The sequence below is a fragment of the Diadema antillarum genome, unplaced genomic scaffold, assembly GCF_040938485.1.
Source record: "Diadema antillarum isolate AM-2024a unplaced genomic scaffold, OU_Dant_1.0 seq00000870_RagTag, whole genome shotgun sequence".
Taxonomy (NCBI): domain Eukaryota; kingdom Metazoa; phylum Echinodermata; class Echinoidea; order Diadematoida; family Diadematidae; genus Diadema; species Diadema antillarum.
This window is the reverse complement of record NW_027271736.1, coordinates 24,825-52,361: the sequence shown is the minus strand read 5'-3', so window position 1 is coordinate 52,361 and position 27,537 is coordinate 24,825. Positions and strand designations below refer to the sequence as shown.

Genomic DNA, 27,537 nt, shown 5'->3' with positions numbered 1-27,537 from the left:
TAACTTTAAGTAGGATTCAACGTTTATTTGATGAAAATTGGTGTTGAAATGGCTGAGATATCCAAAAAAGTGATAATAATAAAAGGCGACAGGCCACAACTTTATTAGGATCTCTTTGTTCCACCTTGTTTTTGGATATCTCAGCCATTTCAAAACTGATTTTCATCAAATAAACTTTTGATAACCTTTAGAATTGCATGCTCTTTGACATCTCATAGAATGGTTTCTGAATATCTCGCAAAACGTTAAAAGCTAAATCCTCACCTCGACCAGAACTGTACAGTCCCTTTAACGAGATGAAGAAGATATGAAAAAGGAGGATGGTTTCTTGTGATGTATTTCTCCACACTCACATGAACCCTGTTGTCCAAAATTAAGTGATAAAATCATCTGCTGCAATGCTCTCTAGAGTCAATTGTAAAGTATTCCCTGAGACTGTGTATGGATGTCTACAAGAACTTTGGTTAGAATCTACTACAGGGGCATATCCAGACGGAAATAAAAATGTTCACAAATATTTCTAAGTTTGATTTGTGACACAAACCTGTTAATGGATTTCATGAGATGATCTGTAGGTAAAAACTTCATTATTACTGATAAGAAATCTAACAGGCAAGGATTCATGCAGTCAACCCTCAGATCAATATATATGGTATATGTAATGGGACTTGCATAACCTCCCAATGCTCATTTCCCCTCTTCATACATCCTAATCACTTTGAAGCAAAATTCATTCACTGTAAATCTGAGCTGATATCTCATTTGGAAAACAGGTTTTTTACAAAGCGTTTTGAAGACGATGTAACGCTACAAACCACAAACACACACTCACTTTAATTGGCTTCCTTTCTGTGCATGATAGCCACATGGACTACAATTATAAAGAGATGCGAGAACTATGAACCGAAACTGTTAACCTCAATCAAAAAGCCATTTATTACACTTTCATTTACATGCATCTGGGGTTTCCCCTAAAATTGTTAGTATCTTGTTTGTATTCCTCAATAGAGGCTGATGGCAGAGTCTGAATGGTAGCTGATATTGAGCCACTTTGATTGTTAGTAGCAAAGATACAATTCTTCCTGTTAATACTGCCAGCAACGAGACTGATGCAACTGCAGCTTTTTTTAATTGGAGCTATTATATAAATGTAGTAGCTGTGCTTTGGTGAACCCTGCAGATTTAGATAGAATTGAACCAGACGGGGTCAAATCAAGATCAAGCTTCTGAACCAATGTGGAAAGAAGAAATGTAAGAGGCTATTAGCTTTTCATTGTTTGTTTGTTAAGGGGCTTTTTTTGTGCTCCTTAGTTAACTTGCAAGCACCTAAAGATGAGGCATCGAGTCTTTGTCTGCTTACATTTGGATTGACTGTGGTACCACATATCATGCTGCCTTGTCACTAATTTGAACATTTTCTTGATGTGTCATAACTTTAAATTCCAATAAGTCCATTTCTGCTGAAGTTCATGCCACTCCATAGGAAAACATAACACACCATAAAATCTACATGAAAAACCACCACTAGTAAATAGTGATGTAGCTCTCATGAAAAAGTCAAGGAAACACTCAACAATCTTACCCAGAGTAGGAGTTGAGACCTTATGTGAGCTCAATATTGTAAAAATAAAAGCTCAACCTACATCATTGACTACTTGCAGAACAAAAGAGCTCATCAAGGATTAGATCTAAGGAAACTCTACAGAGTTATTTGCAAATGACAGCTTCCACCTCACAGACAAAAAGCAAATGGTTTTGATCTTTCCAAATGGGTGTTCTCAGTGTGCCATTGATAGTGATTATGGCTGTGTGCACATGTCATGTGGGTAGCAGCAGTGGATCTGCTGGTTCGCTGCCAACTACAAGGGGCTTATCTTACATGGGATCTTCTTGAAGACTTGTTTCGCCATGAAGTCCTGAAAGCGTTGCGCGTAGAAGCCTGGTCTGTGCACCGAGACCGTGTCGCCATCATGTACGACCGATTTCCATGTGTGCTCTAGCTTTTTCTTCAGTCTATTAACAAACAATAGAGAAATACAAGATCAGGATGTCGTATCAAAACAATAAAGAGATCGAAAGTCTGGATGTTGTGTTTATACCATACAGAAATACAAGGTCAGGATGCTGTGTTCAAACAATATAGAAATACAAGGTCAGGATGTTGTTTCAAACAATTCAGAAACACAAGGTCAGGATGTTGCATTCCAAACGTGTGTATCTCTCATCCTATCATAAGAGCATAAAAAGGAGGTCACAAAAATATATTCTTTCCTTTCTCTGCTACAGAATACTTACCCAAAAGCGTGTGTCAGCAGAGAATTTATCATTAACCCTAAAGGGAATTATAATATACCCTGGTACGGCACAATCATAATAAAGATCACATTAACAACTCAAGAGCATTACAGGTTTTAACATGCTTTTAAATCCTTGACTACAAAAGTTTGTTGGGCAGAAACAATGTATTTATACCACACATTCCGCAGAATTTACAAACAAAATAAAAGAAATGAAAATGAAGGGCTATAAACTTTATTCTAGGGTTGCGTATTTGGCATGTTTTCAAAGTAAAAAGAAAAGAGTGGCAAAAATCCTATTCATGCCCCTGTACGATATCTCTTTTTCTTGTTGCTTTGCTTAGTTCTTTTTATCCCTACAGATAACTTTCAGATATACAATCTGTTGGACAGAAACAATACAATCACACCAAATGTGTCAAGGACCCTATAAACAAGATAAACGTGGGGAAAATAAAAAATTATGGGCTATATATTTCAGGGCAATGTAACTCTTGGTATTTCTAAAACGTGAAAAAAGAAGACAGATCAAATTCATCGATGCCAGACCATATTCTTTGTTTTCATTTTGTTTTGGTTCTTTTTCACCTTACACCACCATTCTTTTTTTTTTTTCAGATCACATTCATTTTCTGATGTACAGATTTCTCTTCTTCTGTGTGACAAGAGACTTACTTGTAACATTGCAAGATGTCTATGATACCAATGAAGAGAAGTAATCTGTCCCCTTTGGAACTTTTAGCTGGAATACCACCACTCCTGTTAAGAGAGAAAGAGAGAGAGGGGGGGGGGGGAAAGACACATAGTGATCGCAAAAAACTCAACATGACTGATATATTCTTGTCAGTGTAACATTTCACAGGATCTTAAAAATGGTGCGGTATGGTCAAGTACTTGATGCAAAGAGATGACCCAACCTGGGATTACTATTACATTTGTCAGTGTGATCCTCAAACTTCACCCTTTGTCACAAAAGTTATTGTACGTGCATCCGTGTGGTGCTCATTCCATCAATTCTTATGGCTGAGACACGTGCAAAATTAGTATCCTGCCTATCATTTTACTTGCAGCAGGCAAGCACACAAGTGGGTTCACTTGAGCACAGTTGCCATACAACAATTTGCCAGGTCACGACCTGAAAAGTCTTGAAGGTCATACACAGAAGACAAACTACAGTCAATCTTGTCTATAGCGGCCACCCAAGGGAGATGGAAAGAGTGGCCAGTATAGGCAGGTGGCCGCTATATACAGGTTATCTGATATTTTGTGTGCATTGCCTACATGTACATGTATTATTGTTGTATCCATCTACAAGTACTTACATGTACATGTAGGCCTATGTGTATGTATGCACGTTTTTCATGCAGAAGCAGTGTTTCATACAGTAGCATGAGCAGAGCAAGCAAGCAATTCGCTAGTGCATTACTATGATTGAATGGCGGGTGAATGCAGCAGTGGCAATCACTTAGCGTTAGCCATGAATGACTGCCAGAGCAGCAAAAGCAGAAAAACATTATGAATTATCTGCTTGGTTGCGGCTCCATATGGGTCTGTGGCTGCTATAGACAGGTTAAAATCTACCGCGGGAGACAAAAATGGTGGCCGCTGGCTGCGTTAGACAGATGGTCACTGCACAGAGGGTCTGAACATGGCTTTTCTATCAGGGCGATTTCTCAGTGGCCGCATACAGCAGGTGGCCACTAGGGCAGTTTTGACTGTATTTCCTAGAAGGGGATGTCTGACATCTCGTGAAGTACTGAAATCCCAAGCCAGAGAGAGGAAGGATGCTGTAATACTGTGCAAACATAAAGTGAGACTGGCATACCACCAGGACAGACTTGGTACTGGCCTAAATCTGCCCTACATATTTCCTTAATACTCACATGTGTGTGTGTGAGAGTGTGTGTGTGTGTGTGTGTGTGTGCTCTCCAAAGTTCAAGGAGAGGGCTTTGCCACAGAGGTCTGCACTACTGGACTATCAGGTGGTCCAGTCATCCTGTTTGTGCACCAAGCATTAGTCCACCACAAAGAGTGCCATATCACATCAATTTCCCTCTAACTGTGTGTGTCATGATACAGGGAATACATACACTGCCATTGAACCACTGACAACTAACAGGGCATTTTTTTTAGGACCAATACTGTACTACAACAGCCCAAATTCATACAGCCAGATGGTAAAAGTCATAATTTCTCATTTGTACATTCAACTTCATATACTAAGGGATGTAAAACTTCAGTAAAATGTAACGTTAAAATAAACAAAATGAGTGTATGAATCCCTAAGAAAAAGTTGGAACATATATCTACATATTCACCAGGAAGAATCAAGTATATGGTGATATATACTGATCTTCAGTCATACCATGAGATTGTAACTTTGAAGTTATCACGTCCGCAGCCATAACTAGCAGAATGAGAAGTATTTCCCGCAATCATACTCACTGTTCATCATCCCCGCCCATGACATATGTTTCTGATTGACCCTGGATGGCTTCACGTGTTGTTGAGAATGCTGCCACCCTCTGCTTGTTGTACGACCGTGACCGTTCTAACCTCGGGGGCAGACCTGCAAATTTACACGGTAGACATGACAAGATGTAGCACAAATAACACTCACTTCTTTTAATTTCTGCTTCTTGGACTTTAGAACTGGACATTCAATTTAATCATTCATTAATTTTCTTTGTCTTACACTTTGTCTGAATAAAATCTCACATCAGTCATTTCTTTAAAAAAAAAAACTTATCACAAGGAAAGCTATCATTAAATAAAAAGGAATATGAAATGTAAATACAAACATGTTTCATGAATTATCAAATGAAATCGTAATACACATCTACAAAAAAGGTCAGTGTTCATGAGCATGACAGTAAGAGTATGCCTGTGTGAGAGAGAGGGTGAGAGCAAGACACCTGACTTGAATGAGTGTGAGTGTGTGCTGAAGACAGACGGACAGACAGACAGACGGACAGATGGACAGACAGACAGACAGACAGACAAACAGACAAGAGAAGAGACAGAGATGGAGACAAACCTGACGAATTAAAGTCATCTCCCTCAGTGGGTGTGCGAGGGGTCTCCGGTGCACTGGATGGGTCAAAGGAGTAGTCCGGAGGTAGGTCCTCCAAGCCTGTTGGGGTGCTGGGGTTCGCTCTCGCCTCCTTTGCCTGTTACCATGCCAACAGGCACGCATGAATGAAGAAACAAGAATAGATGGACTTAGGAAATGTCATAAATATACAAAGAAAAAGCAAACATCTTCCAGCTCTCAGCAGTCATAGTGCTGTATTATGCCCATATGTACGTATACCTTTATGAATGCAAGACGCTATTTAAAATAAAATCATGAATTTTTCCCATCCTGATCTAAACACAATGCACTTTTATTCAAGCTAGTAAGTTGCAAAACTCTGCTTATTATGTAAGGTTAAAAAACATTGCCTACACTGTAAACAACATGTGAGGGTGGGAGACACTTTAATGAAGCATTAAAACCTGGGAGTGTATTTTTTAGGTATGATACTGGCTTGTGATTTTTACTGCATTTTGCAGTTTGATTCTTTTCCAGATGAGTATAGGTTGGGAGGGTGTGAGCAACATAGCCACTACATCCCCTAAATGTTTCTATTTTCATACATTTTGCAGCCAGGTACATCTCTTCATATGAGTCTCTACTTACGAAATCTCGTGCTTGTTGATCGACATTGTGAATACCAAGAAGCAAGCTGTAATCCATGATCTTGAAACTTTCCAGTACCTTTGAGATGTAACGACACAGAAGAAAAACAGAAAGGTAAGTAAGGGCAAGCTTTAGCACATGAAATTTTGGTAGAGTACACAAAACAAAACTCCTGAATACATTTCAATGTTCTGTCTTTTTTAATCTAGTGCCTGAAAACTTTTGTTACTTGCATAAAATTGTTGAAGCATTTGGTCTAGCAATAATTGATGGCTAGCTACACCCCATTCTGAATTAATTGTGCTTAAATGAGCTATACCTGCATTTATTGTCAAACAAGATATAAAGAAACGGATTATGGGTTATTTACAGTTTTTAAATGGTTTTCTATAGTAACATGTACAAAATACTACAAGTCCTCATCATGAACTGTATTTGAATTACATCAAACATTTAAGGTAATCAACACACAGCAATACAAACATATCACAACTGAGGAGAAATGCTGTTGCCACAGTCCAAGAGAAATGATCTAAAAGCAAAAGCTGCAGATTAGCAACGTATAATTTATACTGCTCTTTTGGCTCAAATGGTCAGCAATAATATCAATCGATTGGGCATTGACCCTATTTTTATAAAGCATCATTGATATATTAAACATACATGTATGTCTACAGACAGATAATGAATGACTCTTGTTAAAATTTCTTTCATGGGCATCAAAGAAAACATACGCTTTTATGCGCATGAAATCCAAGAGATCAAGGTACTATTAGATGTACAGATGAATATTATAGCAATGAGGTGGGCAGGGGGATGGAGTATCATCGAAACAAACAGACAGATCATTCCCTGTGTGAAGAGAAAGAGAGCGAATGTGTACATGAAGGTATCTCAGCATGACAGATAAATATAAGCACAATGAGATTGCTGTACACTGAGAAATGCGAGACCATTTCCACAGAAGACAATCTTCGACTACTCGGAGTGAAATATTCCCAGAATGCACTTACCCTGCAATCCCTTTGTATTGTCTTGAGCAAAGCGTTGTACGTGAGTGCGTCTAGATGTAGCCCATCTGGATGTTCTTCCATGAAATCCAGATCTTTCAACGTTGGTGATTTCTTCTGCTTCTCATTGCGCGATGCTTTCCTCTTGTACGTCGACCCCTATGACAAACGGATGGCAATAAGATATGTTCAAATAAACACCGGGCCTGCTCTACTGAAACCCATCCCCAGGGTTACCAGACCCAGTGACACTCGCATTTGAATGTAGTAATAAGGGTGAAACAAGGCATTCTGACTTCTACTCTCAAGTAATCAAATTATGATCTCTGTATCTACATACGACAAATTATTGTAAAGTTGAAGAAAAAGTAGATTGCAATATTTACAGCTTTGGCAAATTATCTAACATGTCTTCTTTCATTTACCTCACCAGACATGAGGCTAAGCATGCGCAAGTGATAGCATTAAATTTCTACTAGCTTGTCATGAACACGTATGCCTATGATGGAAAAATGTAGCTTATTAAGTTTGGCATATAATATCTACGCTCACAGTATACAAATAAGTGTCGTAATTCCTATGTAGTGTGTCACATGAGAATCATTACAACAACAGCAAAGAGAAATATCTTTACTGGATGATAAAAGGGCGTAACTATAAAACTCTTTCCATAAATGCATAAACCTGGCATATGAGCATGTAAAGATTTCAGAACACATTTTGAATTACTTTTGTCACTCTTAGTCATCTAACTACCAAATAGATACTGTCAATGAAAGAGTTTATAAAGTTATCAGGAGTTCATTGTTAAAGCCATCAGCCTGCCACTCATCGTAATTGAGCACTGAAGAAATTACATGAATACCATGGGCATGACTACGCTGAAATTAAACTCCACATACATGCGAAAGGAATATACTTGGTACCGGTATGAACGCAAATTAGTTCCTACCACAAGCCAGTCAACAATAAAAGGCACTCCCTTGTATCACGTACAAGTAGCAGAGTAAACAGAACGGACCAAATCTAATTTTGAAAATTAAATGAGCAACTAATCATCTCATTCCATCTGTTTATTTTGCCTTGTCCGTCCCTACCACCGTGCCCTCTACCTCCCTTCTCCCCCCCCCCCCCATTTTTTTCAACTACAGCCTGTACATGCCTCACATGTCTACTTTTCGCTTGCATGCACCTTGGTCCAGCAGGCCCTGGCTTTGACATTTTCTTTATTAAAAATCTGCCAGAACTGAGATCTCTACAAACTTCACAGTTAATTGAGCAGTGATGCTGCACTCTCAGGATAGAATTATTCCTTACTCCAATAGCATGGAGGTAGCATTACACCTCACACACCCTCTGGCATACTGACCTTTTTTTTTTTTTCTTCTCTCTCTCTCTCATGGCTTCACACCGTACAGTTTGTCTTCTCACATTGATTGTGTTATACGCTACATTACAGAGTCCCCACATTTTCCCCTCGCACGACAATTAGAACACAGTTGTGACACAGAAAAAATATATATTTGCAGAGGATCATGTGGCATTGAACTGCTATTTACTCATGCAAACTTGAAACAAACAGTCAACATGAAGTTGTGTCGGAATGTTTGATTCATGGTCAAAATATGCCACCCAGAGGTTACAACTCAGCTGTGGGGGCGGGGTCTCTCTACAAAAGTAGATTTTTACTGCTGCTTGATATGACAACTCACACAATAGACATAACATTTCATTCTTTCTCCCCTTTAGTGTACAGTCATAACAGAACTAGTTTTTCATCTTGACTCATATGAAAGATGCTTTAAAATATGCATATCCAAATACTCTGTACGACACTAAAGCAATATTTTGGCCAGCCACACGGACTAGTAACTTAGAATTTGACGATTTTTAGCTAGTCCGACATGATTTGGGACAAGCAGACCATCGCCAATTTTGAACCCTGCATATATCAGCAGATATTGAAGGAACTTTCGTGAATGCTTGAAGAGCTGCAGGATCAGCAGAACAGATTAATTTCTGGCTCCTAATTCAATGCTGCCAGCAGATTAAATAGGAAGAGCTTATAAAACAGCAATAACAACAAGAAAAGGGGCAACAAACTCACATAGAACAGTTTTCAGTGTCTCACTGAAGATGCAAGGATTCTGAACCACTAACCCAGTATATTCAAAGTCATGAAATTCTTCTGTCGAGATGTTTTCATTGCAACTAATGGACAAATTGCCCAACATCGACGTAAACAATACGACTGTCTCCATGATAGCTAAGAGTCAAGTTGCCAGGCATCACAAAGGCCTTTTGCCATTGCTATTTGAGTCATACGATCATGACATCAGTTCTGGACTGTTTCCAATTCACGCTAAACATGCCACCAAATTTCATTCACCTCATCAATACTCTTTTAGAATGTAACATGTTTCTTCTTCTCTTTCATTTCATGATCTATTTTGAGGCATCTCACATGACTTTCAAAACCACACCTTTGTATATGTGCACAGCCTATACTGCATCATCACATTCCGGCTGTTAGCATGGACTTACAATGTTCCCATGGCAACACAAAAAGGATTGGCTCTCACATCCCTCAACAAACTGATCAAGGTTATGCCCTATTCACAATTGTACATGGAAGAATTGGAAAATGGGAATATGGAGAATACCAACTTCAGGACTGCACTGCTTAGCTCCACATGCAGCAGTGATACATGGTTTTGACATTTAATGAAGGAGAGCAATGAGTCGCACCTCCTAGAGCCGTAATGTACTCACCTTCAGGTCAAACTTTTCATGCATCTTGAGTGTCGTCGGAAGGAGGTTGTTCATGACGACAAACCGGATGTTTTTGCCTCCACTCTGGTACGTGTACAGACCGTAAAATTTGGGTAGTAGCGTCCTCGGATTCTGGACGAGGTTCTGCATATTGTGAAATGGCACAGAAAAGAAAAGAACAAGTAAAAGCGACATCCATTCCACATCAGACACTTGTGGTTATAAAGGTACACAACAGCAAAGGATTTAATCTTTCAACAAAGCTACAAACAAAAGCATAGTCCTACAAATGAAGGAATGAGCCCAGACACTTGTCTCATTACATCTATTCATACAAGCCTCATGACTATCAGATAGAGCCATGAAGCCATGTGTACAATTGTTCTCCTCCTGTCGATTAGACATTACTTACATGTACAGAGAAATTGGCATTATGATGTACAAATTTACTTGTGGAAATTCATACATCATTCTGCTGGAAATGGAAACAATAAATGAAATGAATGAGTTCATGACATACTTCCACATAATTCAAGCTGATCTGGATTTGCACTGCTGATAATTTATGTTATGATTGGGTGTTACTTTACTTTTTAATATACCTGTGTTCTATCTCAGGACCTTGATGAAAAACAGCTTAAATGCTGATCAAGCTATCATGAATAAATATGTTTTAATAAACAAACAATTATACAAATATATAAATAAATGAATACAATAATAAATAAATAAACTAATAATTAATTAATAAACAAATAGATTAATAAATATGTATACCATCACTGTAAGTAAATAAATATGTAAACAAACAAACAATGAATGAATTAACTAATTAATTGATAATCAAATACTTGAAGTAATGACTGCAAAAGTACTCCCAGTTCTCAACTGATTTTCAGATTTGCAGGGAACAGATAGTGTCTGATTTCTTGTGTGTGGTCCAGGGTAGCTAATGTACATCCTGCCTGCATCAATCTCAAATGATAAATCAAAACTGAGGTGGGGATGCATTAGCAGCACACATGAACTTGCTGTGCTCCTCAAGCTGGGCAAACATACCGAACCAACTCCCATACCTTCACCGCTTGAATCCTGACCAATGATTAATGTCTTCAGTGACATCTCATGCATCAAACTTTCCCCTTAAAATACGCATCATCATCATCATCCTTCCAGACAAAACCAAAACACAATAAATGCGCAACTCCACTTCCTTTTGGAAGGCAACTCAGAGCAGCAGGGGAAAATATGATATATTCAATTTATTTCTGAGGCCACAGGTATATTGTACATGATCCAAGTATTGTCTTGAAGATTTATAGCAATCATGGAGAATCCGTTGATGTGACTCTTCACTGTACATTAAAAAATCACATATAATACACTAGCAGATTATGACTCTCTTGACAATTAAGATTGCTGTTTGAAATGTCTAAGTTGACTGGAATGCAATAAAAGCATCAAAAACAACATCAAAACATCTGAACTCAATAATTATGCACTGTGCTATTTAGCACGGTTCAAAGTCCACATGTAGCACTTGTTTGTACACAGACATAAAAATACACATAATTGTTACTTTTATAATGTACAATGTATCAAGGTTATATATGTGCACTTGAATGCTTCCTTTATGTACACTAGTGTATTTAATGAATGCATTATATCTAGCAGTCATCAGATTCCAATTCAGCTTGAAAATCTAAAAATAGAAAGAAATTTCACCGATAAACTCTCATTATATACAGTCAAACCTGTCTATAGCGGTCACCCAAGGGAAACGGAAAATGTGGCCGTTATAGACAGGTGGCCTCTATAGACAGGTTATCCAACTTTGCGTATTTTGCCTACAAATGTAGTAGTCCTATCATCGCTGATATCTATATATACCGGGTACGTACATGTGCATATACATGTATGTGTGTACGTGTACACATGTGGGTTTCATGCATTGAACAATGCCGGTGTTCTTGAAATAATTATTATTGCACAGTAGCATGTGTACAGTCGTGAAGGAAGCTTGATACTAAATGCGTGATGAATGCAGCGATGGCGATGATTGAACGCTGCCCATGAATGACTGGCACGGCTACTAAAAGCAGAAAAACGCGCTGAATTATCAGCTCTTTGGCCGCTATAGAGAGGTTAAAAGCTACCGCGGGAAACAAAATTTGTGGCCGCTGGCTGCATTAGACAGGTGGCCGCTATACACAGGGTCTTTAACAGGGCTTTTCTCTCGGGGGGATTTTTCAGTGGCCGCTATAGACAGGTGGCCACTATATAGAGGTGGCCGCTAAGGCAGGTTTGACTGTATATGCACTTGCAGCTGCATACGTGTAAGAAACATGTGCCTATAAAATCTTTCCCATGGTTCTCATTTATATGCATCCATGTGATTGATAAAAATGTTGAATAAGCACAGCCTTGCAGATTGTGCATTAGTTACAGTGGTATACATGCATGCGATGCCATCTGTCAGTGACTGTCGTCTACATTGGTTTACATCATACCACAACTTTTGTCTGTGGGCTAAACGTTCCTTCCTTTTGCGCTTTCATCCATACATAATGAAGTCTGGGCCATATCGTGCTGGCATGCAACATATCACAAAGTTCAGATTGAAGTCCCGACCCAGCAGAGCCTGCATGCACATATCACATGGTTTTATGGAGTTCTGATTTATTTAGCAGACACAGCTCTTCTCATTTGTGGGAATAAAATGCACAGGTTTTTTTTTTTAAATTTCTCTCAGTTACACGCACAGGAAAACCACTATGACGTCTGACTTCACTAACCAACCACACGAACAGCAACCAGAAACTAGTACATGTGTGACTTTGGTCTTTTATGACCAATTCACGACAGTTTCACACCATGAAAAAGGCTGTCGGCTCCATTTCGTGAATGTTTCTCATTTAATACAGTATTATATTGTTGTCCTGCAGTGATGTCACAAACTGTTGTAGTCTTCTCATCCAGCGATGACAGCATTGAAACTTACTTTAGAAAAATTCATAACTTTTAAATGGATTGTCTGATTTTCCTCAAACTTTCACTGATCCATGTATTCAAATATGAACTAGTAATAGTAGTATTTATTGTGTGCATGTGTGATGTAAGCCTCTGGGTTTTTTTTTTTTTTGTTGTTTTGTCTTTTCACTACCTCTGCTATTTACTAATCAATGAACAAAGAGTTAAATAAGCCCACTAAAGCTGAATATAGCACCAGAAACAGCACCCAGCAATAATTTCTTGACTGGAACCACGAGAGCTTGGTATGCTGCTCTCATCTTGGAAATACATGGAATATGCAGATGCTTGATATTTTCTTGACGACTTCACCTGGGGTTTGAGTTACTACCAACATTGCATTGGTATTACTCACTTTATTAGTGTTTGTAACGAGAGAGTGGCATAACTGCCTTTAACAACAGAATCAACTCAAATAGAAACAATCTTAAAATATAAAGCTTGGAAAAAAGGGAAACAAAAGAAAATCATTGAAATCGATATCAGTAGTTTCTGGGGGAGGTAAAACAAAAATTGATGTCAAAATCATAATAGACTTGAGATAAACCATACAAGGGGTTGCAGAATAGTCTCAATGAAAAAAAAAAGAAAAGAAAAATTGCCCCCTTGAGGCAGTCTACTTTAATGAGGGCTTTCTCCCTGCACTCACCATGTAATAACCTGGCAGTAGTTTCTGTAAGAAGTCGGCCTCTTTGTGCTGTGTCGTCTTGATGATGAACTCGTCATCCTGTGTCAGATAGAATACACTGCCGCTCGCACCGGGGTTTGAGAGCTCGGTTAACATTCGGTCTACCAGTGATACCTGCATGGCGAAAGGAAAGTAGTTGGCAGATGAACATAAAATCCAATATTGTCTGAAATACTTTGACATTTTGAAGAATCATGACTCCTATAAACTGCTCATAACAGACAGTAGAAACATCTCAGAATATTCTCTCGTGGTTGGGGGGGGGGGGGGGGAGAAGGGATCAATCTCAATAGTAACTAATTTAACTAATTTAAAAAAGAACACTTGGATGTTTGAGGTATTCATTGTGCAGTTCTCTACTACATGATAAGCCTAGAAACATCAAGTAGCGAGTGCAAGAAGTCTGGGGGAAAACTTTTAGTACTGAAAGGGACCACAAATAAAGGATACAACCAATTCTAAGCTTGCAAACTTGACCAATGGGGTCCAAATATAATGGTATTTAACAGTAAAGGATTTACCATGCAGATGGTGCAGGTGAGAAATCACTGCTGCTGTAGTTTATAATGTTATCATCCATGCACAATGATTATATGTATTCAGGAAATCAAACCAAACTGTATGTTTATTCTTCCTGATGTCACAGGAAACAGGCCACATGAAATAATCTTTCCTGAGAAAACTTTTGGCAATTTACCAGCACAAATTCAGCAAAGCATCACATACAGTATTAACAGTGAATATTTGTTTCCATGGTAATATTTTTCACAGGGTCCTCCAGCAAGAACAAAATAAAAAGAAATGAAGAAGAAAGGTTTGTTACGACTCATAAGAATTAATTCAGTAACAAAGAGGTTTCATTTTTAGAAGCAGAGTGCTTTTCAATCTGCGTGTCGAGCGGCTTCGTCATAGAAAATAATTATTTTTTCTTTTCCCTTCCTCGCATTCCCAAGATGATTACTCTACCTGAAATTTCCCCAAATTAAATTTGTCTTCTTATCTCTGGCTGCTATTTGGCAGTCTACCACTTTTTTAATCTAATCACTGCCCCCTTGGGCATCTTACATAAATCAAATATCGTTTACATCAGTTCCACCAGTTTCTGCAACATTTGCAAACCGCCAATCTACATGCCAAGTGGTGACTTTGCTATGCAGTGTACGCAAGTACCTGAACCTAAGCTTCTTTATGGAAATGCTAACTGAATGACATGATGGACAAATGGTGCATAATGCTGTAAAAGCTGAAGAAAAGGGGCCTTGCTGTAGCTATTTCACATGACACAAGACTAAGAGTTGTATGTAGCACATACGTTTACGTCCACATTGCTGGCTATGCAGCAGTTTACTCGGCGAGAATCTCATGTCGCAAGTTGCATCTCACAAATGCATAATGTGTGTGCAGGTACACAATGTATGCAGCTTGTCGTCAATATTATCCTGCCGTGGCCACGGATAGCACCATTGCTTGCCAGGCAACACCTCAGTCATCCTTCAGATTATTGCTTATTTGCACATTATCTTGGCTGGTACACTTCAAATATCTATGTTTGCAACATTCTGTTTCCCCTTGAATATCATACTCTGGAGCAGAAAAATCCATTAAACACATATTATAGTTTACCCCTCCAGCAAGTAATCTAGTGAAGTGAAAGCATACATAATGGCAAACGCAATTGATCGGATGCATAAATATTTAGACACTGACAAATGTTCACAAATATTTAGTGATCCCTATAGAATAGATTGAATTTACAGGGCATATGGCCCATCATTTTTTTTTTCAGAATTAGTGCTGTCTACAGCTGTAGCATTGCAGACATGGGAGATATCAACAAATTTGTTCCTCACAACCTCAAGGTATCAGTGATTCTTTAATAACATTACAAATTTCTCTTGGTAGTCTTGTGTTTGGCTATGATATGGATGCTGTATACCTAGTGGTACATGTATGTCAGCTCCACTCAAAATTGCATGAGTGTACAATGTACCTGGTGTCTTTTTGACAATCAGCAGAAAGATGTTCTCTGACCACACAGACATCTTGTTCATACTGTAAATTATGCTATCAATTTTCAAAATTCTTCTGGTACACAGCACATACAATGATGAGAGACAATTAATAAAAGACATGTTGCACACTTCATTTCAAAACTTCCTTATCTCCCTCTGTAACATGTATCACAAACATGTGGCATCATTATAATTTACTGTTCAATGTAATACTGTCAAACTGTCACTTTCCTATCACATCCTACTACCTACCTACCATTTCCTACCTATGATTACCATGACTCTGTTCTTTGAAACTCCAGACTTTAAAATGACCTCATCCATTGAGGAAATTCATCCTCCCTCCCCCCCCCCCTCAAAAAAAAAGAAGATAAAAAAATTAAGACATTGAAACAAATCCATACAGACAAAAAATATCCACAAATACCCACATTGTAAAATGGTTTGTACAGGGTAAGAGAAAGGAAGGTTGAAAGTAAACTTTTGCAGAAGATATAAAGCAGCAGATTAAGTGTATGAGAACAAAAATGAAATCAAGGAAGATAGATTATTACCTCATTCCTACAGCATCTGCCCTAATAACATCTGCCCTTTCAAAAAAAAAAAACCAACAACAACAACTGTGGTACACTGACTTTGTATAATTAATTGTGCAGGACAACATGAACACCTTGCCAGCACATTAAAAAAATTGCGCATGGTACTATCATCTGTACTAACTCAAAAGTCGTTTTCACATCAGCCCGATGTTTCGAAATACAGTTGTAGCGTGCTATTTTCTGACTTGGGAAGTTAAAAAATATCTCGAGCTTGGATTTTTATCGGGCTGATACGCCTAAAAAGTTAGGACACACTTTTCTCCTGGCATTAAACAGGCTTGTGTATCAGGGCTCCAATAGGATTGAAGGAAGCCAACTAAATGTTTTGAGTGGTTCCCTATTCCTCCATATTTTCCATTTACTACGTGTACTACCAAGGAGCTTCAAAATGTTTGAAACTCCTTGCTACTACTACCAATAGTTTACTCTCTTAAAAAAATCGAGTGAAAATTTTCACTATAAAAAGAGTGAATACAAAAAAGAGTGAATTTTGAGTGAAAATGCTCATTTTCACTCATTTTGGAGTGATGTCAGGGATCACTCCAAAATTTGCGAGTGATCCCTGACGTCACTCCAAAATGAGTGAAAATGAGCATTTTCACTCAAAATTCACTCCAATTTCACTCGAAATTCACTCTTTTTTGTATTCACTCTTTTTAGAGTGAAAATTTTCACTCGATTTTTTTTAGAGAGTACCACCCTAAAGATCAGCAGTATCCATATCTAGGACACAGCTGAAATGAGGCTATGTACATTTTGAATAATATATGCCCATTCTGTTGTTTTGTTTTGTATATTTGTTAAAATATGTATTGATAAATTACATAGTACATGAAAAGTGTTCTTTTAAATCAATTCATATGATGATATATCTATTACACTGAATACCAACAAAATCAACAGACATTGACACAATATAAGCCTACCATGTACCCAAGAATATGAGTATAAAAGGTGTGATACGATTTTCAGCATCCCTATGTTTATCCTACGACTACTAGAACTGTACATGTGTACTACTACCATTACTACTACTACTACTACTACAATTTGTACTACTACTACTACTACTACTAATACTATGTTACTACAATTACTAAACTACTACTACTACTACTGCTACTACTTCTTGATGGTATGAACACACCCTGCAGAACTCTAGTATTTTTTAACTGATATCACCACAATCACACCAGCCGTCATCTTTCATTGACCCCCAGGAGCACCTGCCTTCTGTCTCTCGTGTTTTCACTGTCTGTAATAGCCTCATTTACAAAACAATAGTTACGTTCAGACGGGAGCCCTTAACCTCGAAGTTAGGAAACTTCGAGGTTAGAGCTTGTAGTTAGGGACCGTGAAGACGCACTCGTAGTTAGCAAACCTCGAGGTTTGCTCGATGTTTCGAGCCACGAGAAATCTTATGGTTAGCGCTCTAACCACGAGCCGCAGGGGGTCCCCACTCGTAGTTAAGCACCGTGTGGACACAAAAAACAACGAACTCGAAGTTAAGAGTGACCTCGCCGTAAACTCCAGCCACCACAATTTCCCTCTGCTTCCGGGTCAACCTCCCAAACGTACACCACAAATACACTACACGTGAAAAACCTATGACGCACGACACAACATCATCAATTTTCTTCCCATGCGCTTGATCTCTGAAACTGAGCACGTCGAACTCGCTACTGTATTCTACATTCTTCTCCGACGCTAAAAAAAAAAATGTTTTCGACAAATATCTTCATAAAGGCATAAAGTCATTAGTGCAGTGCTATCTCTGCATACCATGACAGAGAAAAAGAGTACCTGTAAGCGAGTCCGACAGGGTTGGACTAAAGAATAAATAGACGCCATGTTAGCAGTGTGGGCTGAAACTTCCGGTTTTGTGGTTTTAACATCGAGTGGGACCCACTCGTATTTACGGGGGGCAAAAGCTTAACCTCGAGGTTTCGTAACCTCGAGGTTAAGATTCGTCGTGTGGACACACGTCGTAGTTAGGGGGCAAGAGCTAAACCTCGAGGTTTCCTAACCTCGAGGTTAGGGCCTGCCGTCTGAACGTAACTATTGTGAAGGGAGCGATATCAGCAACACACCTGAGCTCACTACAGCTAGGTCTGTGATAACTCCTGTTCCCATTAATTATCATATAAAACCTTCAATGCACTGTGTGGCAAATTGGTAAAGCGGAAATCAAATGGCAAAGAGTGTACATAATACCCTGAGCATTTTATGGAAAGAAAGGGAAATTAAATACTACACATGTGACCTTTCTATCTACTTCCTGATGCACAGACATCAATTCTGAGCTGATATTTCCTCTCTGCACAGAATACAGTAATTAGAATATAGGATGGTCATATCGCATCACGTTATGTGACGTACAATAAATGTATAGACTCCTCAAACTGTTGAATAGACTATTCAACTACTATATTTTATAAATCTATGAACCCCCGGAGCTGTATTATTAACCTAGACTTGGTATTGGTACATGTAATCATTTTGTCCCTGTGGAATTCACTTCAATATTGAAATCTAGTTTGCATGAATTAGTTGTTGCAATGTCAAGCAAGCCTCTGGCTCTATTCCCCCCCCCCCCCCCCTATTATCATGAGGATCAATCTACGTTATGGAGGTATGTATGAAATGTTAATATCATTAATGTACTGGTCTGCTGGATAAGCTTATGTAGGGGGCTTCCTAGAGTACATGGTAATTACCACATGTATAATCCTCATGTTGCAGGGGGTGTAGACATAAAAGATCCAGTAGCATGGGGAAAGAAGGTTGGCCACATTGAATGAATCTTCATTCGCTGCCCACCTCAGTACATTCAAAAACCATGAATAGTGCAGACCTGCTAGAATAGAATTGCCCATCAGCGAATACTGTATGTGCATTGAAGCGTACGGTCATCAATATCATTCGACTCCCAAGTCAAGATTCTTCAGCTGTGTGTGCACGTACCTACATTGTACGTATCATACAGATCAGTGACGAAGCTATGAAGACAATTATTTTGTACCGGGATTCCCAAATAGATCCAGTTTGGGCCAGCATACCCAATGCATGGTATCCCCATGCTACCGAGTCTTTACAGCTTGTGGCACAGATATGATATGATTCTCCACTCACGTTTGCCCCACCTGAGGCCCAGCAGAATTTTACATGTACACTCTGTATATCGAGACACACACCTAAATGATATATGCCGCAGTATGTTATGATGTGCGCAACAACACGTGCCTGCACATTAATAATGCTCAGGGGGTCATTATGAACACAAATACTTAGTACACATCACACAGACAACATATTACACAGACACACAGTGTTGCCTGCAGCACAGCTCAAAATTGAGGAGACACTTTTACACAAGCAGTGTCCGTCTATGTGCATCTATTTATCACTTGTACAACTGTACCATTATACTCAGTTTGCAACAACAATTGATTTTGTGGTCCATTACCTTTGACGCAACAGACACAGTCCATACATACATTGTACCGGTAGATATCGTTTCTCACCTTCATGCTCCATTGCTTCTCTTCACACAATGAAAATTCACAATGGACCCCTATTGAAGACCAGCAGTATCCATATAGGACACAGCTGAAATGAGGCTATGTACATTTTGTATTACATGCCCATTCTGTTGTTTTGTTTTGTGTATTTGTATGAAATATTTACTGATAAATAACATAGTACATGAAAAATGTTTTTTTTAATGAATTTGTATGATGATATCTATTACACTGAATACCAACAAACCAACAGACATTGACACAATATAAGTCTACCCTGTACCCAGGGATATGAGTATAAAAAGGTGTGATATGATTTTCAGCATCACTATGTGTATCCATACCATAAGCGAATCAGATAATAACAATAAAAAGAAAATTATCATTTGCTCAATTTGGCAGTTAGGAATACAGCAACTGCTCAGAAAGTCTGATGAATTTCTTTTTTTCCATACTGAGGATGTGGGAATACATCAAAGTGCTTACAACCAATGTTTGGGTTTCAGCCACTACAGGGCCATGAATTGTTGGCATTATCATATATGGCAATATGGCACAAAATCTCCCTCCATGAAGAGAAGCAGACCATAAACATGCCTGATGAAGCCTAGTCCCTGGCCTGTCATGTCTTTGCAGATATACTGTATACGCTATATATTTCGCGTGGGTTTTATTTTCGCGAATTTCGCGAGTCGGGAGCTATTCGCGAAATTAACAACACGCGAAAATATTACCTTCCAAAATGAATCCCTTGCCTTGATGATACGAACATTTCAGTACTAGTATACCATGTCACGGCTTACCGAACAGACCATACTGGCTCAGCTTGTTTACGTTTACGCACGTCCACGTCTACTTACGAATACTGTAGAGAGCCAATCCATTATCGCAAGGGGACCACTCGTCAGAAATCTAGCGCGATGGACTTAACCACTTCAAAAATGTTGAATTCTAACTTACTAGTTCGCAGAGCTTGGTAAGTTTTTTCATGCAGTGTATAACTAGTATCATTCTTATTTGCTAGTAAGTTGAAAATTCACACTTTCTTTGCCACTTCATATTTTCTCTGGTCCCCCAATCGCGAATTTAACCACTCGCGAAAGTGTGTGACAGCGGCAATTCGCGAAAATTTATGTACGCGAAAATTATAGCGTATACAGTAAGTGAATTGGAAAGCCCTCTCTCTACAAACACAACATTCATCATGAATGAAATCTCCACATGCTCTATCAATCCTTCGAGGTTCGTAAACCTGCATGCCTATGAGACAAAGAGAATTCAAACACGGGGACGAATACCGACAAGATTTGCAACATGCTTAGCACACAGAGCTCTCTGTGAACATCTGACCCCTACACTCCTTCTCATCTCCACCACGGGTCCTCAGGCATCATTCATGTGGCGGCACTGCCCTAGTCTCAAGGAGCAGGAAAAATGTGCGTAATACGCATTGTGTGTATCAAAAACAGGATGGTGTGTGTCTGTTGCTTTGTCTGTGTGTGGATGTGTCTTTGGCTGTGGCTATTAAAGACAGCTACGGTTTTTGTCTTCAACCCAATGCGCATTAATATTGCGTTTCATTCAAAGCATGCTGAAATGTCATAATATATCTCACTTTAGTAAACAATGATGTAGGTGTCTGACAGTAATGATGGACACTTCTGGGTTTTTCAAATGGGTAAGTGCTACAATAGCATGAAGATTCACATCAATTTGACTTGCATTTGTACAATACTAGGCCCTCTAAGCATACTGATTGCCTAATGTTACATGCCATGAGTGCTGTATATTGGTTATGGCAGTCAAAATATGTACGATGCACACTTGTATTATGATTTTCAGGAAAACTCTTTACACACATTCTAACTGATCTAGAGAATATAATGTCATATTTCTGCATGTGTTAGAAAAAGAGTGCAGGAAGTATCAGAAAGAAAGAAAGAATACACATTGTATTCTACTGGATAACAAATAACCTGACATTGCTCCCTACAGTAAGTGTACATCTGTAGTTTGAGCAGCGTGCATGTCATCTCACCAGGCTGCTGATGAATGCTCCCCCCCCCCCCCCCCCATAAAAATGCATTAATAATGCTGCAGATTACACCATGTAGAAGATCAATAGCAGATGGCATGGGTTACACCCATCTTTGCTTTCACGCAACTGCCATTTAGAGACTATTTGTTTCCAGAAACCTCATATACTTCATACTTGCATAAACATACTGTGCACACACAAACACACATGTACCAGCATTTAAAGTTTCTCTTGTATGTAGTGTGGAAGAAAGAAGACAGAATACCAAATGGCATCTTTGGAAATTAGGATGCCTTACAAAATTTATCTTTTGCATAACAAAAATCTTACAGCAGAGTCTTGTCTGCAATCATGATTTTGCTGGATACATGGTGTACAGAGGATTCTTGTGTTTTTGTTCCATTCATACATACAGCTTACTCCAATCACTAGCTTTGTCTACCACATACAGTTCAAACAAACTTTCAGACCATAATGTTGATATTTTGTACACTGAGATGCATTTGAGCTCTTTACTCACAACACCAAACATGGCATACCACAACTGGTCTACATTTATTTGTGAGAGATTCAAGCAATTTTTCAATTCATTATTTGCCCCTCTTCCCTCTTCCTCTTCCCCCTCCCCCTCCCCCCTCCCCCCAATTTTGCTGCAAAGTCTACACAAAGGAATGAATTCTGCTACAAATGTAGGACTGAAATTGTGCTAATAGGTCAATTCTTCTGATGGGGAAACAGAGAAATATAATGGCACTTGCATTTTGTCTGACTCAGCACTATGTGTAGTATACCATGTAAACTGCATCTTCAGATACAATGTAAACATATCAGTACACGTTCACACACTTCAATCTGTAAATTAATTTCTTTCAGTACGGTACTCAAAAAGCTAAAAAAAAGTACATTTAGGTCTAGATACATTTAAATCCTATGCACTGCTTATCCCTGTGGTGTACCTTTGTGAAGACAGAGTATTCAAACATTCCTCTTCTAATTCATCCATCTTCTTTGTGAGAGACATACAAATACACAAAGGAATGTAGTATATACACAAAAGGAATAGTATCCGCCTTTGGTGTTTTCAGCAAGCTAAAATTTACAAGACAAGAATGTTCAACAGCTTTGATAATTTGAAGGTCTAATCCTCTGACCTCACTAACACTCTTCTGAATATCTATGACATGGTGAAATTTTACACAGTGGGACATTCCAACACTGGACTGAAAAATAATCAGATAGTTACAGCACGGGAGTATTTCTGTTTGATGTATCGACACTGTACAGGTAAATTGTGTACGTTAGTAACAATTGTGTTAGTGATAATATTAATGGTCATTAATGGATTATCAGCAATCTGTAAATGTTTTCTGGATTATAATGACACAGACCTCACTGATATACAATGTACTCCCCATTTCTTAGAATCAGTTAAAAATACCATGAATTATATTGTTTTGCTTTCCCTCAGCCCTTTTTTTCTTCTCGTCCTCCTTCCAAAATCAATTACAGTCTGGTCTCTCCCGCAATAATCATGTTTCATGTAATGACTGTAAATCAACTAATGTTCACTGACCTTTACAAAGGTGTCATGAAAAACAATTCACCGTCTTAATCAATAAGACTTATAGCTGAGACTCTCACTACTGGCTTCTAGCAGACAGTGTCACACCAGGTAGAAGAGAGACCAGAAAAAATTAATGTTAATTTGTTTCACCTGCCTTTTTTTTTATTGCCTCTGAGGTGCTCAGAATGATGCATACCAGATAATTAGTCACCCCGTGAGTGATGACTTTTGACTTTATTGTGACATTCTCTAAACTTCCATGATTGATGAAATGAAGGGGGACCATGCTATCCACAGTTCACTTCGAAATGTCACCAGTTCTAGTCTGTTCAAGTTTTATGCGTGGATCAAAATCACATTTCGGTTTTCGCATTAATCATGTACAAAGGGCACACATCACAACATTCGTGAAAGTGGAAAAAAGGCTCTAGGTAGCTGTAAGTTGCAATGTCCACACAGACAGACAGACAGACACACACACACACACACACTCACACACATACTCACGGTAGGGTTTTATTACTTGATTCAGTGGTTGAGCCCGGCAAAGGTCTTTGTTTTGAATTTTTTTCTATACTTCTTTTCATGCGAATGACATTTTTACTCTAGCAGTGGGTGGAAATGTGCTCATAAAACCTTTCCTAGGAAGGCAGATCTCAGCAGTAAGGGAACTACATTGTAGGTATCTTGTAATCGATAAAGGCTTTTGAAATTTAAGAATTATGATTATTTACGATTAAGTCCCATCAATAACCTCATGTCATCACTGGCACACTAGATACATGCAGAGCTGTAAATGTCATCATAAATCTGTGGAGAATTTCCAAGAATACCTGGAAAGTTTGGAACCATAATAAACGTGTCTTTGCGCACCAGTATTTCCTGTAATATTTACAGTTTGTACACCATGGGTGCCCCTATCATACCACCCACTTGAACAAAACCATTCAAAAAGAATCATTAACATACTATGTCTAAAACATGTCAACAAAAACATCTATGACTCATAATGAAAACAACAGCACCATAATATTCTCATTCAATGCTGAATGTAATGTACACACAAAATTGGAAAAACTTAATCCAGGAACTACAACAAATTAAATGTACAGGCCATGTACTTTGTATGTACGGATGATTTTGAAATTTACATGAGTATGTGTTCGATCTTTGCACACATAACACATGCAATTACATCGCCATCATTCCATGAATACACAAGTAGTGTCCACATAAATATTTGTGACATCTGCTTCCAAATTCCAATTATATCAATTTCATGAATATCATTGAGAAATTTGAGGAAACAGTTGCAGGCTCATTTGATTGTAGTCTTTTCATTCTCATACTTTAGTTCCAGGCCAAAGATAATCTTTAAAATCCACACTGTCTCTGCTATTATGCTTTAAATATGGTCAGTTTTACAGTAAAGGGTGTAACTTTGATGTGGGAAGGGTCAAAAATTAAATTTGTGTTTCCATTTTTGTCTTTGCCTTTATTTTGTATAGGAATGTCTATATTTTCAATATTTTGTCATTCCAGAGCTTAATTCTTAGGCTAAATATGAAAAATAAAGTGACTACTATGGAATTTTAGACAAATTTAGGTAAAAACAACAAGAATGTTTTGGTCACCCACAGCAACCAAATGAAGATAAATGGTGGAGGTAATGCAACTTTTCATTTGCTGTGAACATATATTTGAAATATCAAAACACTTTTCCCCCAACAGATATTCGCTCTTGCAATTATTTGGATGTGAACTTCAAATTTCAAGGTAAAAATGGTACCTGACAAACTATTTTTAAGTTAAAAGAATGTTCTAGAAGCAAGAGCCACTCTAAACATAGTCCTAAATTATCTCTTGGTAATAAGCATTTATCAACCCAAATCCCAAAGAAATTTGATTATTTTTGACAAAGTTGAAATTTTCAGACTTGTGAGTTTCGGAGGCTTCAGTTAACAAACTAGTGTGTTTCGGAGGCTTCAAAACAGCTAACACAAAGTTCTAGTCCTGTATTCACTTAAAATAATAAAACTACAGTAAGCAACTATCACTACATGCTAGAATAACAACAAGGCATCAATAAAATGTGAATAACAATATACAGATGTACATTTTATGGCAGTGCATAATGTTTACCCTTCATACAAATTGTACTTATTATTATAAGGAAATTGGCTTCCACAAAAGTGAATAACAAACTGTGTACACTTTGAGCAATGCTCAGTTCGAATTTATGACATTACATGAGGCAATATGATTCAAAAGGAAACTGCAACAGCAGCAATAAAAGTACACTGATTAGGAACTTCTTTTTTTTTTTCTTTTTTCTTTTGCGGCTTAAAGTTAGCAGCAACGCATGTTTCGGAGGCTTCATCATGACTGTTAACATGCAAAAATGGTCCATTTTTAAGGTGATATGAAGTACATTAATGCAGCTGATTGTTTCCAAATAACTAACAATGTTGTAACATGTAAAATAGTATTTATTTGTATGCAGAAAAAAGACTTTCCAACATATATGTTAAGAGACAAAGAAAAATATTTTAAATCTTTATGCTCAGTTGTATACATATACACTGTAGACTTTGGCAATGCAGAACATGATTAGGCTACACACATGTACAGCTGTATGCATTTGTCAAACTTTTCATCATAATGCAGTAAGAATTACTTTCAATGAGTTAGAACTGTAGCTATAGACTTAATGCAAAGATTATGTTTGCTTGCTTTATAAGTGCAGTTTGTGGGATGTATACTGACATAAACCACCCATCATAATTGTTTTATATACATGTGAAATCAATTTCAACTGTTGATGAGAAAGGGATAGAAAATAGACTATGTGATGGCATGACGGTTAGATTACAACATAGCATTGTAAAATATAGAAAGGGGAAAAAAGGCTTGTAAACATTCTTTTGCATATGACCATGTCTGATATCCCCTACTACAGCTATCAAATGCAGTGATCATGGTCATAGAACAGCAAACTTAAACACTGATCAGCCATTCCATGTAAAGGTCATCATCTAACTGTCATCATCAAAATGGAGTTGGAATAATCAATATATTGGTGATATTATCATGGAGCTCAATAGAAATTGAAATGGTCAAGATCCCATTCATCTTTTTGAATCGCCTGTTGAAAAGATAAATGTACATACCCTACCCATGACTGTGTACGAATTTGAATTTAAAAAAAAATGTTGACCAAATGTATAGTTCCCTATGATAGTTAGAATTTTACTTTCTTTTTCTGTGGTATACAAGTCACCCCTGTTTCATATCATTTTATTTTTCATTTTTTTTTAAATTCTTCAAAGGCTTCTTTTTTTATAGTTATTTTATAAAATTCCAGTTTGTGTGACTCCTGTGACAGCTAGGAGGCCTGTTTTTGAAGGTACGCATTGAGAAATTGCTAACAGAACTTTTACTGTTTCTAAAAATGACAACCTTTTTAGCAAAAAAATTAAAAAGCAGCAAATGTGTTTAAATATCTAAGTTTGTTAGAAACCCACAAGTTTGTTTTAAATAGTATATAAACCCACAGACTACAGTTTTAACCCTTTGAATTTCAAAATAGTTAGGGGCTTGTAACTTTTTCTAGAAAAGCCAGGACTAAACAGATTATAAAGATTTCAATCATTTCAATATTGTTCTTCATGAACATAACTTCTCCAGTCACCCACCCATGTAAACTACATGTACCCCATGGCAACAGGCTATTTATAAGTAGAGGTCTATACTCTGTATGTCATTTGTGTTTCGAAACTATTACACTCAGATGATAGTGAGTCGAAAGTGTAAAAATCCAAAAAGTATTTTCCACCATTTGCTCTGGATCATGCATAAAAGATACAACCTTAAATTCAAAAGTAATATATTTTCTTAGTTAAGTGTATGCTTCCCTCTTGAATAACCATCTATTAAAGTCCTTGAATCTTCAGGACAGGAATAGTGTTCAGTTCTTTTTAAAAAAAGTGTATTTAACACTAAATAATCAAGTAATTGTTTGGTCTTCATTAACAAAGTCTAACCAGTCAAAAGAGTGATACAAATATGGTCACAACACTTCAACTTCTCTCAAGAGTAAAAATGAGTTATCCAACTTAAGAACATTGATGTATCCACAACTACTTGCTTTGTTGCACTACTGTTGCATGATGTGGGCATGCACGCAAGCTGGAAGTCACTTTCATTACTCACAATATCTAGCCTGTTCCATTGTTTCAAAAGGAAACCTACAAAATAAATGCATTTCATACATTTAAACAACTATCTACACCTTGCTTGAGGAATCATTAAGTCTCATTCAGTC

The 27,537-nt window shown here is 37.9% G+C and overlaps 1 protein-coding gene across 2 annotated transcripts in view; it reads right to left on the bottom strand.

The window, feature by feature from the left end:
- Positions 1 to 27,537, bottom strand: part of LOC139740619 (phosphatidylinositol 4-phosphate 5-kinase type-1 alpha-like) — a 59,226-nt gene that overhangs the window by 10,499 nt on the left and 21,190 nt on the right. For both annotated transcript variants that reach the window (XM_071651202.1, XM_071651203.1), the window contains exons 6-13: positions 13,441 to 13,593; positions 9,762 to 9,905; positions 6,993 to 7,148; positions 5,980 to 6,057; positions 5,335 to 5,467; positions 4,743 to 4,866; positions 2,973 to 3,056; positions 1,880 to 2,013 (exon numbers count right to left, since the gene is read on the bottom strand). In XM_071651202.1, coding sequence (XP_071507303.1) covers positions 1,880 to 2,013; positions 2,973 to 3,056; positions 4,743 to 4,866; positions 5,335 to 5,467; positions 5,980 to 6,057; positions 6,993 to 7,148; positions 9,762 to 9,905; positions 13,441 to 13,593 — 1,006 coding nt within the window. The remainder of the gene's footprint in view (positions 1 to 1,879; positions 2,014 to 2,972; positions 3,057 to 4,742; positions 4,867 to 5,334; positions 5,468 to 5,979; positions 6,058 to 6,992; positions 7,149 to 9,761; positions 9,906 to 13,440; positions 13,594 to 27,537) is intronic.